The sequence below is a fragment of the Chiloscyllium punctatum genome, chromosome 39 (assembly GCF_047496795.1).
Source record: "Chiloscyllium punctatum isolate Juve2018m chromosome 39, sChiPun1.3, whole genome shotgun sequence".
NCBI classification, from domain to species: domain Eukaryota; kingdom Metazoa; phylum Chordata; class Chondrichthyes; order Orectolobiformes; family Hemiscylliidae; genus Chiloscyllium; species Chiloscyllium punctatum.
Window position 1 is genome coordinate 60328704 of NC_092777.1, and position 17506 is coordinate 60346209.

The window sequence follows — 17506 nt, forward strand, 5'->3', positions numbered from 1 at the left end:
GGGCCCCTCAAAGATCAGCAAGGAGGCCTTTGTGTGGAGCCACAGGAGATGGGGAAAACACAAAACATGTATTTTGCATCAGTATTTATTGTGGACAAGGACATGGAAGATATAGACTGTAGGGAAATAGATGGTGACATCTTGAAAAATGTCCAGATTACAGAGGAGGAAGTGCTGGATGTCTTGAAAGGCATAAAGGTGGATAAATCCTCAGGACCTGATCAGGTGTACCCAAGAACTCGGTGGGAAGCTAGAGAAGTGATTGCTGGGCCTCTTGCTGAGATATTTGTATCACTGATAGTCACAGGTGAGGTGCCGGAAGACTGGAGGTTGGCTAACGTGGTACCACTGTTTAAGTGAGGCGAGTAAGGACAAGCCAGGGAACTATAGACCGGTGAGCCTGACCTCAGTGGTGAGCAAGTTGTTGGAGGAAATCTTGAGGGACAGGGGGTACATGTATTTGGAAAGGCAAGGACTGATTAGGGATAGTCAACATAGCTTTGTGTGTGGGAAATCATGTCTCACAAACTTGAGTTTTTTGAAGAAGTAACAAAGAATATTGATGAGGGCAGAGCAGTAGATGTGATCTATATGGACTTCAGTTAGGCATTCGACAAGGTTCCCCATGGGAGACTGATTAGCAAGGCTAGATCTCATGGAATACAGGGAGAACTAGCCATTTAGATACAGAACTGGCTCAAAGGTAGAAGACAGAGGGTGGTGGTGGAGGGTTGTTTTTCAGACTGGAGGCCTGTGACCAGTGGAGTGCCACAAGGATCGGTGCTGGGCCCTCTACTTTTTGTCATTTACATAAATGACTTGGATGGGAGCATAAGAGGTATAGGTAGTAAGTTTGCAGATGACTCCAAAACTGGAGGTGTAGTGGACAGCAAAGAGGGTTACCTCAGATTACAACAGGATCTGGACCAGATGGGCCAATGGGCTGAGAAGTGGCCGATGGAGTTTAATTTAGATAAATGTAAGGTGCTGCATTTTAGGGAAGCAAATCTTAGCAGGACTTATACACTTAATGGTAAGGTCCGAGGAGTGTTGCTGAACAAAGAGACCTTAGAGTGCAGGTTCATAGTGGAGTCGTAGGTAGATAGGATAGTGAAGAAGGCGTTTGGTATGCTTTCCTTTATTGGTCAGTGCATTAAGTACAGGAGTTGGGAAGTTATGTTGTAGCTGTACAGGACATTGGTTAGACCACCTTTGGAATATTATGTGCAATTCTGGTCTCCTTCCTATCAGAAAGATGTTGTGAAACTTGAAAGGGTTCAGAAAAGATTTACAAGGATGTTGCCAGGGTTGGAGGATTTGAGCTATAGGGAGAGGCTGAATGGGCTGAGGCTGTTTTCCCTGGAGCATGGCTAGGATAAATAGACAAAGTCTTTTCCTTGGGGTGGGGGAGACCAGAACTAGAGGGCATAGGTTTAGGGTGAGGGGGGAAAGATATAAAGTGGACCTAAGGGGCAACGTTTTCATGCAGAGGGTGGTGCGTGTATGGAATGAACTGCCAGAGGAAGTGGTGGAGGTTGGTACAATTGCAACATTTAAAAGGCATCTGGATGGATATATGAATAGGAAGGGTTTGGAGGGATATGGGTCGGGTGCTGACAAGTGGGTCTAGATTAGGCCAGGATATCTGGTCAGCATGAACGAGTTGGACTGAAGGGTCTGATTTCATGCTGTACATCTCTATGACTCTATTAAACAGTATGGTCTTGTGCTGCCACCTGGTGGTGGCATTTGTTGCAGCTTCAAATACATCATGTTCCAATTAAAAAGCACAATCATCCCTACACTTTCAGAAGGATACAAAGGCCTTAGAGGGAGTACAACGCAGGGTTTACAAGAATGACACCCTGACTTCAAAGGTTAAGTTTGAGGAAAGATTATACAAATTAGGCCTGTTTTCTCTAGAATTTAGATGGTTAAGGAGTCATCGAGTCATACAGCATGGAAATAGACTGTTTGGTCCAACCAGTCCATGCTGACCATGTTGCCGAACCTGCCTGCTCCTGACCGATATCCCTCCAAACATTTCTTAATCATGAACTCAGCCAAATATCTTTCAAACATTGCAGCATGGTGGCTCAGTGGTTAGCACTGCTGCCTCAAAGTGCCAAGGACCCTGGTTCGATTCCAGCCTCGGGCGACTGTTTGCAAATTCTCCCTGTGTCTGCATGGGTTTCCTCCCACAATCCAAAGATGTACAGGTTAGGTGAATTGGCCATGCTAAGTTGCTCATAGTGTTCAGGGATGTGTGGGTTAGGTGCATTAGTCAGGGATAAATTATAGGTTAGGGAATGGGTCTGGGTGAGTTACTCCTCAGAGGGTTGGTATGGATTTGTTGGGTCGAAGGGCCTGTCTCCACAGTGTAGAGATTTTATGATCAACATTATAACTGTACCTACACCCACTACTTCCTCTGGCAGTTCATTACACACATGAACCATTCTCTGATTGCCTCTCATGACCATTTTAAATCTTTCTCCTCTCACTCTCATCTTGAACACCCTCACCCTAGGGAAAAGACCCCTAGCTATTCAGCCTATGTCCGTCATGATTTTATAAACCTCAACAAGGTCATCCCTTAACCTCCTACGCTCCAGTGAAAAATATCCCAGCCTTTCCAGCCTATTTTTGTATCTCAACACAGCAACATCCTGCTCAATCTCTTCTGAACCCTTTCCAGTTTAAAAATATCCTTCCTATGACAGGGCGACCAGAACTGGGCACAGTACTCCAGAAGAGGCCTCACCAACATCCTGTACAACCTCAACATGATGTCCAAACACCTCGACTCAACGTTCTGAGCAATGAAGGCAAGTGTGCTAAACACCTTCTTGTCCACCCAGGCTACATGTGATGCAGATTTCAAAGAATTATATCGCAAAAGCCCTCGGTCTCTTTCCGTTCTTCCCAGGGCCCTACCATTAAATATATAAACCCTGCCCTTGGTTGTTTTACCAAAATGTAATACCTCAATTTGTCCGTCTGACACTCCACAGCTCAACTCTCTTCCACAAGCAGCAGTGGATGCTGGATCAGTTAATTTTAAATCTGAGACAGATGAACTTTTGTGAAGCAAAGTTATTGAAGGGACATTGGCCAAAGGCAGGTACATGGAGTCAGGCCACTGATCAGCCATGATGGGCAGCGCGCTGCCTCACAGCACCAGAGACCCCGGTTCAATTCCCGCCTCGGGCAACTGTCTGTGTGGAGTTTATACATTCTCCCCGTGTCTGCGTGGGCTTCCACCCACAGTCCAAAGATGTGCAGGTCAGGTGAATTAGCCATGCTAAATTGCCCGTAGTGTTAGGTGCATTAGTCAGGGTGGGTTGCTTTTCGGAGGGTTGGTGTGGACTTGCTGGGCCGAAGGGCCTGTTGCCACACTGTAGGGAATCTAATCTAATCTTACTGGATGGTGGAACAGGCTGGAGGGGCTGAATGGCCTACTCCTGCTTGTATGTTCCTAAGTGGCTATCTAATGGAAAACTCCAGGATGTTAAGATAGTCAAGTGTGAGCAAAGGAGACAAAATGAGGAATCGGATTCTGGAACAGAGAGACCTGGAGTCTGTGTGCACGAATAACTGCAGCTGGCAGGGCTGGTGAAGAAAGGGCTCTTTGTTCTGGGATTTATACATCAGGACATAGAGGGGCAAAGAAAGGAAGGAATGATGAACTTATACCTGTACTCACTAAAATTTTGCTGAATAAGAGACGACTTGATTGAAACGCACGAGATTCTTAGAGGGCTTGACATGGGAGCTGTGGAGAGGTTGTTCTGTCCTGTGGGAAAATCTAGGACCAGTGGACATAATCTCAGAGTAAGGGATCGCACATTGAAGACAAAGGTGAGGAGGAACTGCCTCTCTCAGGAATTGGGAATTCTTTCTTGCAGAAAACTGCCATGGCTGGGTCCCTGGGGATTTTGTTTCTCTTTATTTATTCCCATGACGTGGGTATCACTGGCTAGGCCAGCATTTACTGTTCATCCCGAATCGTCCAGAGGGTTTGAAATCACATGTAGGCCAGACTGGGTAAGGATGGCTGATACCTCTCCCAAGGACATTAGGGAAGCAGGTGGGTTCTTTCGAACAATCGATAACAGTTTCACGGCCATCACTAGACTCTTAGTTCCAATTTTCTATTCAACGCTGGGACAGACAGATGTTTAGTCAGTAAGGGAATCAAGTGTTATGGGGAAAAGGTAGGGACGTGGAGTTGATGATGATTTGAATAGGAATGATCTCACTGAATAGTGGAATCGACTCGATGGGCTGGACGGCCTACTTCCACACCAACATCTTCATTATGATGCACTCAAATAGTGGGTTGAGTCCAATTCCGTACACTGCATTAAGAGAGGCCTCGGGGAGGGGTTCAGAAAAGATTCCAGGAATGTTCGCAAGAGTGAGGAATGCTTGCAGGCTAACACCGTGCTCTTGAGAGAGGTGTGAGAGGCAGTTTCCCAGAGGAGGTCAAAACAATGAGCAGGGTAGATGGGAGAGAAACTATTCCCATTAACGGAAGACTCCGGAACTAGAGGCACAGGCCTTCGAGGTGATTAACAAGAGATGTCCTAATGAATTGAGAGAAAATGTTTTTTTTTTATGTAGCCTGTGGTTAGAATTTGGAATGCATGGCCCATGCAGATTTATTCGAGTCTTTCAAAAGGAAATTGGAAAAGCACCCAAAGAGAGAAATTGCAGGGTGATGGGGGAGAGTGGGGTGTGGGATTAGCTGAGCTGCTTGTGCAGAGAGCCAGTCCAGGCACAACTGGCTGAATGGCCTCCTTTTCCGCTGGGACCTATTCTGTGAACAGTTGGGATCAGCACTGACTGAACGATAGAGAAAAGCTGAACAAGGGCCTGCTCTCTCTCTCTCTCTCTCTCTGCCACCTCCAATCCATATCTATTGGCCAGCAATGACTCTGTTCACTGAATAAAGGAAGCTTTGAAATGCTGGCCTTTTCACTGAAGAGATCGCACACTGCAGAATGCAAATTACAGAACCGGCTGATCTGAACAGCTCAATAAACAGAAGGTCAAATTGCCCCAAGCCGATGTGAATGGGTCAGCTTTGCTGACAGTACGATCACTAAGAGACAGCCACAGAGGGTGGGGGGAAATGTCAGGGGTCATACTCTGGCCATCCCAACACTGTAGATCTGGCTCAATCAGTATTTCGATAAACCCTCCTGCTCCTACACTAACCTTCCCACCCTGGGCCTGCTATGGTCCTCCAAGGAAGCTCAGTGTAAGTTGGAAGAACAGTGTCTCATTTTCCACTTTGGCATTTTACAGCCTCTGGGACTCAATATTGAACTCCACAACCTCAAATAATGTTTCTTACAACCCCGCCCCCCCCCCTCCCCCACCTCTGCTGGGTTTTAATGTCTTAACTCTTCACTGAGTGGACCCATTTTCTCCTTTTCACTCTGAGCACCTACACCTATTTCACATCCCTATCTCTCCTTTACTACCACAATCAATGTTCTTGTCTGTCACTCAGGGCACCCTCCGAATTTATTCTGCTTGCTCCTCCTTCCCCTCTGTCCACAACATCAGGAACAGCAGCTATGAGCTCCAAAAGGAAAGTCATTCTGGACTCAAAATGTTAACTCTGCTTTTCTTCTCTACAGATGCTGCCAGACCTGCTGAGTTTCTCCAGCACTTCCTGTTTCTTGTTTTGGGTTTTTAGCATCCATCGTATTTTGTTTTTAATCAAATGCTAGCGCTCCTGCCCCTGTATCCACTGGCTCTGGGTTCAAGCCCTGGGTTTTCTGACCACCCCAGTACAAGTGTTTAGGAAGACATGCCCGATCCTAGCACCATGAACGCCTCTAATTTCTAGATTAGATTACTTTACAGTGTAGAAACAGGCCCTTCGGCCCAACAAGTCCACACTGACCCGCCGAAGCGCAACCCACCCATACCCCTACATTTACCCCTTACCTAACACTACGGGCAATTTAGCATGGCCAATTCACCTGACCTGCACATCTTTGTGACTGTGGGAGGAAACCAGAGCACCCGGAGGAAACCCACACAGACACGGGGAGAACGAGCAAACTCCACACAGTCAGTCGCCTGAGGCGGGAATTGAACCCGGGTCTCTGACTCTGTGAGGCAGCAGTGCTAACCACTGTGCCACCGTGCCGCCCACACGACAAACAAATGGACCTTCCTTGGTCTCAAGCTCTGGAATTCCTTCCTTATCTCCATCCCCTCTTTAAGATGCTCCTTAAAACCTACATCTTTAACCAAGCTTTCGGTCACCTTGTTGTTTCCTTCCTGCAGAACATTTTACTCCGATGAAAGCTGTATTTACGAAGACATATTTGTTGCTGTTCTGTTGGTGGGGTTTGGAGAGAAGGTTAGTGAACCCTGTTCGCTTGTCCACATTTGATCTCCAGACACAGTATTCTAAGAGCTGGTGGTGTCAACTTTTCCCTTGACTGAATAAAGTTTAATTGGAGGACCTCACTGCATTGGAACTGGCTGCCATGATTGCCCACATAACAGAACTAATTACACGTCAGGAGTAATTTATTGGCTGTGCTGTATTTTGGATGCTGAGGATGGCTGGACACAGTCAATGTGCATGTCATATTTTATTTTCACAATTAATTCAGAAAACTGCACACAGGCACTGGGCAGGCTGATCTACTGTCTATTCACACAGTCTTCACCATCGAAGACAAGAACAGCCTTTCAACATTTTCTGTCCCCAAGGATTTTTTCCGTTCGCATTTCACAATTACACACTTCTTCCACAATGTTGAACACACTGTATGATTACGCTAAAATTGTACAAAACCCACCATCCAATATTCCCTGTGTGTCACCACTATTCAACTCCTTCAAATTATTCAATTAGTCAAGCATCATCTTCTCTGTTCAAACTATTACCATTCCACTGGTCCCAAATGGTCCCCTGTACTCTGGGCTGTTAGCTTAACACAATCAAGATAAAACTGCTCTCTAGATTCTGTCCTGTTTACACAAGGAATGTAAGATCTCTCATTCTCCTCGGAGAGTTTGGGAGAAAAACAGTTAGTGTCTTCACAATCTTTTTTCTCAACCTCAGAGCAAATTGTCTAAAATATACAATTCTTCCTTCCTATAAATGCCACTGAGTCCCATTCCTTATCGTAATCATTATTCATCAACGTTGAATTGGGGGGCACACAACATGGGTTGGCATAGTGGCTCAGTGGTTAGCACTGCTGCCTCACAGTGTTAGGGAGCTGGGTTCGATTCCGGCCCTGGAATTCTTCCCATGTCTGTGTGGGTTTGCTCCGGTTTCCTCCCACAGTCCAAAGGTGTGCAGTTCAGGGTGAACTGGCCAAGCTAAATTGCCCATAGTGTTAGGTGCATTAGCCAGGGGAAGTGAGTCTGGGTGGGTTACTGTTCGGAGGGTCGGTGTGGACTGGTTGGGCCAAAGGGCCTGTTTCCACACTGTAGGGAATCTAAAAAGAACCAGGCTGCAGGTTTACAGGTAGCACATGAGCAGTGTCCATGTGGATGGATCTGGGGGAATGTCGGATGAATATGTGGATAATGTGCATGATCATAAACTGAGCTTACTCTGAAATCTGCTCCTGGGGGAAAAGCTCCACCTGCAGTTCACTGCCATGGAGTACTAGAAACAGCTCACCATTCAAAAATTATAGGGTACCCATTTAAATCACACAAGGCAAAACATCGTTTCACGCACAGGGCTGTGAGTCTATGGAATTCTGTTCCGCAGAAGGCAGTGGGCGCAGAACCTTAAAATATTTTTAAGGCGGGGGGAGTTTCTTGATGAGCAAGGGGATGGCAGATTTGCTGAGGATACGCATGAATGTACAAGTTGAGGTTAAAATCAGGTCAGCCATGATCTTACTGAATGGTGGAGCAGGCTTTGAGTGGGACAAGTGGCCAACTGCAGTTGCTTGTTTATATGTATGATCACACTTATGGCCTATAGATTGTAAAGCAGCAAATCATGAAATATTTTCGACAGCACCTTCCAAACCTGCGGCCTCTGCTGGATAAGGTGGACAAAATACCATCAAGTCAAACAGTAACATAACTGGATCACAAACACAATCACTGCATCAAATTCCTGCACCTCAATTCCTCACAGCACAATGGGACCCACACAGACAGCAACAAAGCTGCTCACTAATGTAACCTTACAACAAGAACTGCAGGTGTCCCTGGCAACGCCCACGTCCTCATTGTCATTCTGAGATCTATGTCCTTCTACCCTCTTTACTGACCTGACAGCAGCTTGTGGACCAAATCAAAGCAGCCCGCTTGATCAGCACCACAACCACACCCACCCACTCCCCCACCACCCACGATCAGCACCACAACCACACCCACCCACTTCCCCACCACCCAGATCAGCACAATCACACCCACCCACTCCCCCACCACCCACGATCAGCACCACAACCACACCCACCCACTCCCCCATCACCCACAATCAGCAGCGCAACCACACCCACCCACTACCCCACCACCCACGATCAGCACCACAACCACACCCACCCACTCCCCCACCACCCATGATCAGCACCACAACCACACCCACCCGCTCCCCCCACCACCCACGATCAGCACAACCACACCCACCCACTCCCCCACCACCCACGATCAGCACCACAACCACACCCACCCACTCCCCCACCACCCATGATCAGCACCACAACCACACCCACCCACTCCCCCCACCACCCACGATCAGCACAACCACACCCACCCACTCCCCCACTATCCACGATCAGCACCACAACCACACCCCCCACTCCCCCACCACCCACGATCAGCACCACAACCACACCCACCCACTCCCCCACCACCCACGATCAGCACCACAACCACACCCACCCACTCCCCCACCACCCACGATCAGCACCACAACCACACCCACCCACTCCCCCATCACCCACAATCAGCACCACAACCACACCCACCCACTCCCCCATCACCCACAATCAGCAGCGCAACCACACCCACCCACTACCCCACCACCCACGATCAGCACCACAACCACACCCACCCACTTCTCCACCACCCACGATCAGCACCACAACCACACCCACCCGCTCCCCCCACCACCCACGATCAGCACAACCACACCCACCCGCTCCCCCCACCACCCACGATCAGCACCACAACCACACCCACCCGCTCCCCCCACCACCCACGATCAGCACCACAACCACACCCACCCGCTCCCCCCACCACCCACGATCAGCACAACCACACCCACCCGCTCCCCCCACCTCCCACGATCAGCACCACAACCACACCCACCCACTTCTCCACCACCCACGATCAGCACAACCACACCCCCCACTCCCCCACCTCCCACGATCAGCACCACAACCACACCCACCCACTCCCCCACCACCCACGATCAGCACAATCACACCCACCCACTCCCCCACCACCCATGATCAGCACCATAACCACACACACCCACTCCCCAACCACCCACGATCAGCACCATAACCACACACACCCACTCCCCCACCACTCACGATCAGCACAACCACACCCACCCACTCCCCCATCATCCACGATCAGCACAACCACACCCACCCACAACCACACCCACCCAGTCCCCCCACCACCCACGATTAGCACCACACCCACCTACTCCCCCACCACCCACAATTAGCACAACCACACCCACCCACTCCCCCACCACCCACGATCAGCACCACAACCACACCCACCCACTCCCCCACCACCCATGATCAAGAGCAGCAGTGAGTACTATACTCTGCAGAAATCCACCAAAGATCCTCAGACTGCACCTTCCAAATCCACGGCCATTTCTATCAGGAAGTTTATAATCCGACAGGTTTATTTGGAAGCCCTATATTTCGAGCACTATAACCTGGTGTGATGTGGTTTTTAACTTTGTCCACTCCAGTCCAACACCTGCTCCACCACATCATTGCTTCCACCTAGAAGGACAAAGGCAGTGATACATGGAAACACCTCCCCACCCCCCCCTGCAAGTCCCCCAACAAGCCACTCACCTTCCTGACTAGGAAATATATCGCCGTTCGTTCACTGTCATTGGGTCAAAATCCTGGAATTCCCTCCCTAAGGGTCAAACCAGAGCAGATGGACTGCAGCGATTCAGGAAGGCAGCTCACCCCCACCTTCTCAAGGGGGCAAACAGGGACAGGCCCAGGGACAGGGACATAAACACTGGGCCCAGCCAGCCATGTCCCATGACTAAAGAAAAAAACCAAAGCAATTTGTTCTCAAAATCTCCCGAGACCCTCCCCATCCCTGCCAATCCCAAACATTAGAAACACACCGACTGCCAGCTTGTTTAATTAGGATGTCTGGGGCTCTGTCCCCCTTCTGCTATTGCACATGGGCCATTCTACCTCCTGCCTTTGACTTACTGCATTGTCTCCCACAGGCAGAGTACTCTGCAGGCATGCACACACACAGCAAACTTCAAACACATGCTGAATGACTTATCACGAGAATCATTTCCAAAGCAAACTTAACCGGAACCAAGAAGGGTGAAGCAAAACGTGGAACTGAGAGAAATGTATGAACACACATTGGAGTGCGTTTTAGGGCAGTGATACATCAAGGGGCCGTTGTCCCAGCTCACAATCTATTAGCGTCATCCAAACCACTCAATGTTTGACTGCCTTGTAACGCACTCCTGATTGGGCACTGCTCTGTCACATAAAAACATTACATGGAGGCATTAGTAAGATGCTAAGAAAATAACCAGAGAGGACTACCTTAAAGAGATGATTATTAATAGCATGACCCTGGAAGAGACAGGAAAGGGAAAGAACTGCAAGATTAATCGAGAAGAGAAAGGTGGAGAGAGAAAGAGAGAGAAAAAAAGCAACAATTACTGCAAGTGACAGGAATAAATGGCACACATACAAGGAGTTGGCATAAACATCTCAGTTAACAGCATACATAACATTGAGAGATACCGATCACATAGATGAATAGAGACAGCCTTGCCAAGACACAAACCACGAGTTAACAGACTGGAACTAGGCAACAAGTTGATAATGAGACATAAACATCAGGCTTGACCGTGTTCAGACAGGTACTTTCGGAGAAGGTGGCTGTGTCTTTCTCAGGGAAATCAGGAAGATCATCAAAGTGTCTTCATCGAGCAACAGTTTAGCACAGTGGCACTTCAGCTGTGGCAATGGCATTATCCTGACACAGGATCAAACAAGCCACTGGCTGGACCAAGAATTCACTTCAGAAACAGTTTAACGATAAAACCCAGCCTTCAGCAGAAACAAGCTCAATGCAGCTTTGTAGAGAGGCCTCTCCTGCTCAAGGCTGTGTTCAGTCTCTGTCCTTCTGAACACACAGTTGTCTTCCTCATGTCAGGTCAAGCCCTCATAAGGGCGAATCATGGACATTGACCTTAGCTCTCAGGCATGTTTTCAGTCCAGTGATGGTCCCCATGGAGACCCAGGGGACTGTGGGGTCCCTGCGCTACAGTGGACAATGTTAACAATGAGGGCACGTCATTACAAACACTTGCTAGCAACCTAGCACCAGGTACAGTGTGGATCCTTATTAGGTTTAAACCAAAATGGATCCGATGGATACCTTCAGTGAGGGCAAACACTGGGGCAACAGAGCAAACCACTAATCATTTAACCTTTGGGGAGACTAGCTGCAGTGTCATTCAGGGCATGGTTTCTATAATATCATCATTACAAGGTCTGAGTGGCTTTTCCGATGGGCTGCTCCATCACCGAGGAGAATTATCAGGAAGGAACGCAAAAGTCATGGTTATAACCTTACAGTAACAAGAACTCTCCACTGCCTGTAAGAACAGGTATCCTGGAGAGACAGGAATGCACTATTGTCTCAGACAGTAATGTAGCATTGCCCCCACTTGTAAAGGAACATTGTCCCAGACTGTAATGGAACATTGTTACAGTCAGTAATGGTGCATTGTCCCAGACAGTAATGGACTGTTATCCCAGATAATAATGGAGCATTGTCTCAGACAGTAATGGACCGTTATCCCAGACAATAATGGAACATTGTCCCAGAAAGTAATGGAACATTGCCCTAGGCAGTAATGGAACATTGTCCCAGACTGTAATGTAACATTGTCCCAGACTGTAATGGAACATTGTCCCAGACAGTAATGGTGCATTGTCTCAGACAGTAATGGAACATTGTCCCAGACAGTAATGGTGCATTGACCCAGACAGTAATGGAGCATTGTCCCAGACTCTAATGGAACATTGTACTGGATTAGTGGTACTGGAAGAGCACAGCAGTTCAGGCAGCATCCAACGAGCAGTGAAATCGACATTTCGGGCAAAAGCCCTTCTGCCCGAAACGCTGATGTCGCTGCTCGTTGGATGCTGCCTGAACTGCTGTGCTCTTCCAGCACCACTAATCCAGTATTTGGTTTTCAGCATCTGCAGTCATTGTTTTTACCTTGTAATGGAACATTGTCCCAGCCAGTAATGCAGCCTTGTCCCAGACTGTAATGGAACATTGTCCCAGTCAGTAATGGTGCATTGTCCCAGACAGTAATAGAGCATTGTCTCAGACAGTATTGGAACATTGTCCTGGATAGTAATGGAACATTGTCCCACACAATAATGGATCACTGTCCAGGACAGAAATGGAGCATTGTCCCAGACAGTAATGGAGCATTGTCCCAGACAGTAATGGAACATTGTCTCAGACAGTAATGGAACATTGTCCCAGACAGTAATGGAACACTGTCCCAGACAGTAATGGAGCATTGTCCCAGACACTAATGGAGCATTGTCTCAGACAGTAATGGAACATTGTCCCAGACAGTAATGGAACATTGTCCCAGACAGTAATGGAACATTGTCCCAGACAGTAATGGAACACTGTCCCAGACAGTAATGGAACATTGTCCCAGACAGTAATGGAACATTGTCCCAGACAGCAATGGAGCATTGTCTCAGACATTAATGGAACATTGTCCCCGACAGTAATGGAACATTGTCTCAGACAGTAATGGAGCATTATCCAGACAGTAATGGAGCATTGTCCCAGACAGTAATGGAGCATTATGCAGACAGTAATGGAACACTGTCCCAGAGAGTAAGGGAGCATTGACCCAGACAGTAATGGAACATTGTCCCAGAGAGTAATGGAGCATTGTCTCAGACATTAATGGAGCATTGTCCCAGACAGCAATGGAGCATTGTCTCAGACAGTAATAGAGTATTGTCCCAGTAATGGAACACTGTCCCAGACAGTAATGGAGCATTGTCCCAGACAGTAATGGAACATTGTCCCAGACAGTAATGGAACATTCTCCCAATAAGTAATGGTGCATTTTCCCAGACAGTAATGGAACATCGTCGCAGACAGTAATGGAACATTGTCCCAGACATTAATGGAGAATTGTCCCAGACAGTAATGGTGCATTGTTCCCGACAGTAATGGAGCATTGTCCCAGACAGTAATGGAACATTGTCCCAGACAGTAATGGAGCATTGTCCCAGACAGTAATGGAACATTGTCCCCGACAGTAATGGAACATTGTCCCAGACAGTAATGGAACATTGTCCAAGCCAGTAATGAAACATTGTCCCCGACAGTAATGGAACATTGTCCCAGACAGTAATGGAACATTGTCCCAGACAGTAATGGAACATTGTCCCCGACAGTAATGGAACATTGTCCCCGACAGTAATGGAACATTGTCCCAGACAGTAATGGTGCATTGTCACAGACAGTAATGGAACATTGTCCCAGACAGTAATGGAACATTGTCCCCGACAGTAATGGAACATTGTCCCAGACAGTAATGGAACATTGTCCCCGACAGTAATGGAACATTGTCACAGACAGTAATGGAACATTGTTCCCGACAGTAATGGTGCATTGTCCCAGACAGTAATGGTGCATTGTTCCCGACAGTAATGGTGCATTGTCCCAGACAGTAATGGTGCATTGTCCCAGACAGTAATGGAACACTGTCCCAGACAGTAATGGAACATTGTCCCAGACAGTAATGGAACATTGTCCCAGACAGTAATGGAGCATTGTCCCAGACAGTAATGGAACACTGTCCCAGACAGTAATGGTGCATTGTTCCCGACAGTAATGGTGCATTGTCCCAGACAGCAATGGAACACTGTCCCAGACAGTAATGGTGCATTGTTCCCGACAGTAATGGAGCATTGTCCCAGACAGTAATGGAGCCTTGTCCCAGACAGTAATGGTGCATTGTTCTCGACAGTAATGGAGCATTGTCCCAGACAGTAATGGAGTATTGTCCCAGACAGTAATGGAGTATTGTCCCAGACAGTAATGGTGCATTGTTCCCGACAGTAATGGAGCATTGTCCCAGACAGTAATGGAGCCTTGTCCCAGACAGTAATGGTGCATTGTTCCCGACAGTAATGGTGCATTGTCCCAGACAGCAATGGAACACTGTCCCAGACAGTCATGGTGCATTGTTCCCGACAGTAATGGAGCATTGTCCCAGACAGCAATGGAACATTGTCCCAGACAGTAATGGAGAATTGTCTCAGACATTATTGGAACATTGTCCCAGAAAGTAATGGAACACTGTCCCAGACAGTAATGGTGCATTGTTCCCGACAGTAATGGTGCATTGTCCCAGACAACAATGTAACACTGTCCCAGACAGTAATGGTGCACTGTTCCCGACAGTAATGGAGCATTGTCCCAGACAGCAATGGAACATTGTCCCAGACAGTAATGGAGCATTGTCTCAGACATTATTGGAACATTGTCCCAGAAAGTAATGGAACATTGTCCCAGACAGTAATTGAACATTGTCGCAGACAGTAATGGAACATTAGCCCAGACAGCAATGGAACATTGTCCCAGACAGTAATGGAACATTGTCACAGTCGGTAATGGTGCATTGTCCCAGACAGCAATGGATCATTGTCCCAGTCAATAATGGAGCCATATCCCAGACAGTATTGGAACATTGTCCCAGACAGTAATGGAACATTTTCCTGGATAGTAATGGAACACTGGCCCAGACAGTAATGAAGCATTGTCCGAGAACAGTAATGGAACACTGTCTCAGAGATTAATAGAGAATTGTCCCAGACATTAATGGAGCATTGTCCCAGACAGTAATGGAGGTTTATCCCAGACAGTAATGGAACATTGTCCCAGACAGTAAAGGAACACTGTCCCAGACAGTAGTGGTGCATTGTCCCAGACAGTAATGGAACACTGTCCCAGACAGTAATGGAACATTGTCTCAGGCAGTAATGGAGTATTATCCCAGACAATAATGGAACATTGTCCCAGACATTAATGGAGCATTGTCCCAGACAGTAATGGAGCATTATCCCAGACAGTAAAGGAACACTGTCCCAGACAGTAGTGGTGCATTGTCCCAGACAGTAATGGAACATTGTCCCAGACAGTAAAGGAACACTGTCCCAGACAGTAGTGGTGCATTGTCCCAGACAGTAATGGAACACTGTCCCAGACAGTAATGGATCACTGTCCCAGACAGTAATGGAGCATTGTCTCAGACATTAATGGATCCTTGTCCCAGACAGTAATTGAACATTGTCCCAGTCACTAATGGTGCATTTTCCCAGACAGTAATGGAGCATTGTCCCAGACAGTAATGGAGTATTATCCCAGACAATAATGGAACATTGTCCCAGACAGTAAAGGAACACTGTCCCAGACAGTAGTGGAGCATTGTCCCAGACAGTAATTGAGCATTGTCCCAGACAGTAATGGAACATTGTCCCAGACAGTAATGGTGCATTGTCCCAGACAGTAATGGAGCATTGTCCCAGACAGTAATGGAACATTGTCTCAGGCAGTAATGGAACATTGTCCCAGACAGTAATTGAGCATTGTCCCAGACAGTAATGGAACACTGTCCAAGACAGTAATGGAGCATTGTCCCAGACAGTAATGGAGCATTGTCCCAGACAGTAATGGAATATTATCCCAGACAATAATGGAACATTGTCCCAGACAGTAATGGAGCATTGTCCCATACAGTAATGGAGTATTATCCCAGACAATAATGGAACATTGTCCAAGACAGTAAAGGAACACTGTCCCAGATAGTAGTGGAGCATTGTCCCAGACAGTAATTGAGCATTGTCCCGGACAGTAATGGAGCATTATCCAGACAGTAATGGAACACTGTCCCAGAGAGTAAGGGAGCATTGACCCAGACAGTAATGGAGCATTGTCTCAGACATTAATGGAGCATTGTCCCAGACAGTAATTGAACATTGTCCAACACAATAATGGATCACTGTCCCAGACAGTAATGGAGCATTGTCCCAGACAGTAATGGAACATTGTCCCAGACAGTAATGTAACACTGTCCCAGACAGTAATGGAGTATTGTCCCAGACAGTAATGGAACATTGTCTCAGGCAGTAATGGAGCATTGTCCCAGACAGTAATGGAGCATTGTCCCAGACAGTAATGGAACATTGTCTCAGGCAGTAATGGAACATTGTCCCAGACAGTAATGGAACATTGTCCCAGACTGTAATGGAGCATTATCCAGACAGCAATGGAACATTGTCCCAGACAGTAATGGAGCATTGTCCCAGACAGTAATGGAACATTGTCTCAGGCAGTAATGGAGCATTGTCCCAGACAGTAATGGAACATTGTCTCAGGCAGTAATGGAACATTGTCCCAGACAGTAATGGAGCATTGTCCCAGACAGTAATGGAACATTGTCTCAGACAGTAATGGAACATTGTCCCAGACAGTAATGGAACATTGACTCAGGCAGTAATGGAACATTGTCCCAGACAGTAATGGAACATTGTCCCAGACAGTAATGGAACATTGTCCCAGACAGTAATGGAACACTGTCCCAGACAGTAATGGAACATTGTCTCAGGCAGTAATGGAGCATTGTCCCAGACAGTAATGGAACATTGTCTCAGGCAGTAATGGAACATTGTCCCAGACAGTAATGGAACATTGTCTCAGGCAGTAATGGAGCATTGTCCCAGACAGTAATGGAACATTGTCTCAGGCAGTAATGGAACATTGTCCCAGACAGTAATGGAACATTGTCCCAGACAGTAATGGAGCATTGTCCCAGACAGTAATGGAGCATTGTCCCAGACAGTAATGGAACATTGACTCAGGCAGTAATGGAACATTGTCCCAGACAGTAATGGAACATTGTCCCAGACAGTAATGGAACATTGTCCCAGACAGTAATGGAACACTGTCCCAGACAGTAATGGAACATTGTCTCAGGCAGTAATGGAGCATTGTCCCAGACAGTAATGGAACATTGTCTCAGGCAGTAATGGAACATTGTCCCAGACAGTAATGGAACATTGTCTCAGGCAGTAATGGAGCATTGTCCCAGACAGTAATGGAACATTGTCTCAGGCAGTAATGGAACATTGTCCCAGACAGTAATGGAACATTGTCCCAGACAGTAATGGAGCATTGTCCCAGACAGTAATGGAACATTGTCTCA

The 17506-nt window shown here is 47.3% G+C and overlaps 1 protein-coding gene across 4 annotated transcripts in view; it reads right to left on the reverse strand.

The window, feature by feature from the left end:
* The window catches only part of LOC140464124 (protein kinase C alpha type), a 403957-nt gene that overhangs the window by 82456 nt on the left and 303995 nt on the right, over positions 1-17506 (reverse strand). For 2 of the 4 annotated variants that reach the window (XM_072558879.1, XM_072558877.1), the window contains exon 9: positions 10785-10814. The exons of the other annotated variants lie outside the window; for them this stretch is intronic. In XM_072558879.1, coding sequence (XP_072414980.1) covers positions 10785-10814 — 30 coding nt within the window. The remainder of the gene's footprint in view (positions 1-10784; positions 10815-17506) is intronic. 4 annotated transcript variants of the gene reach the window in all.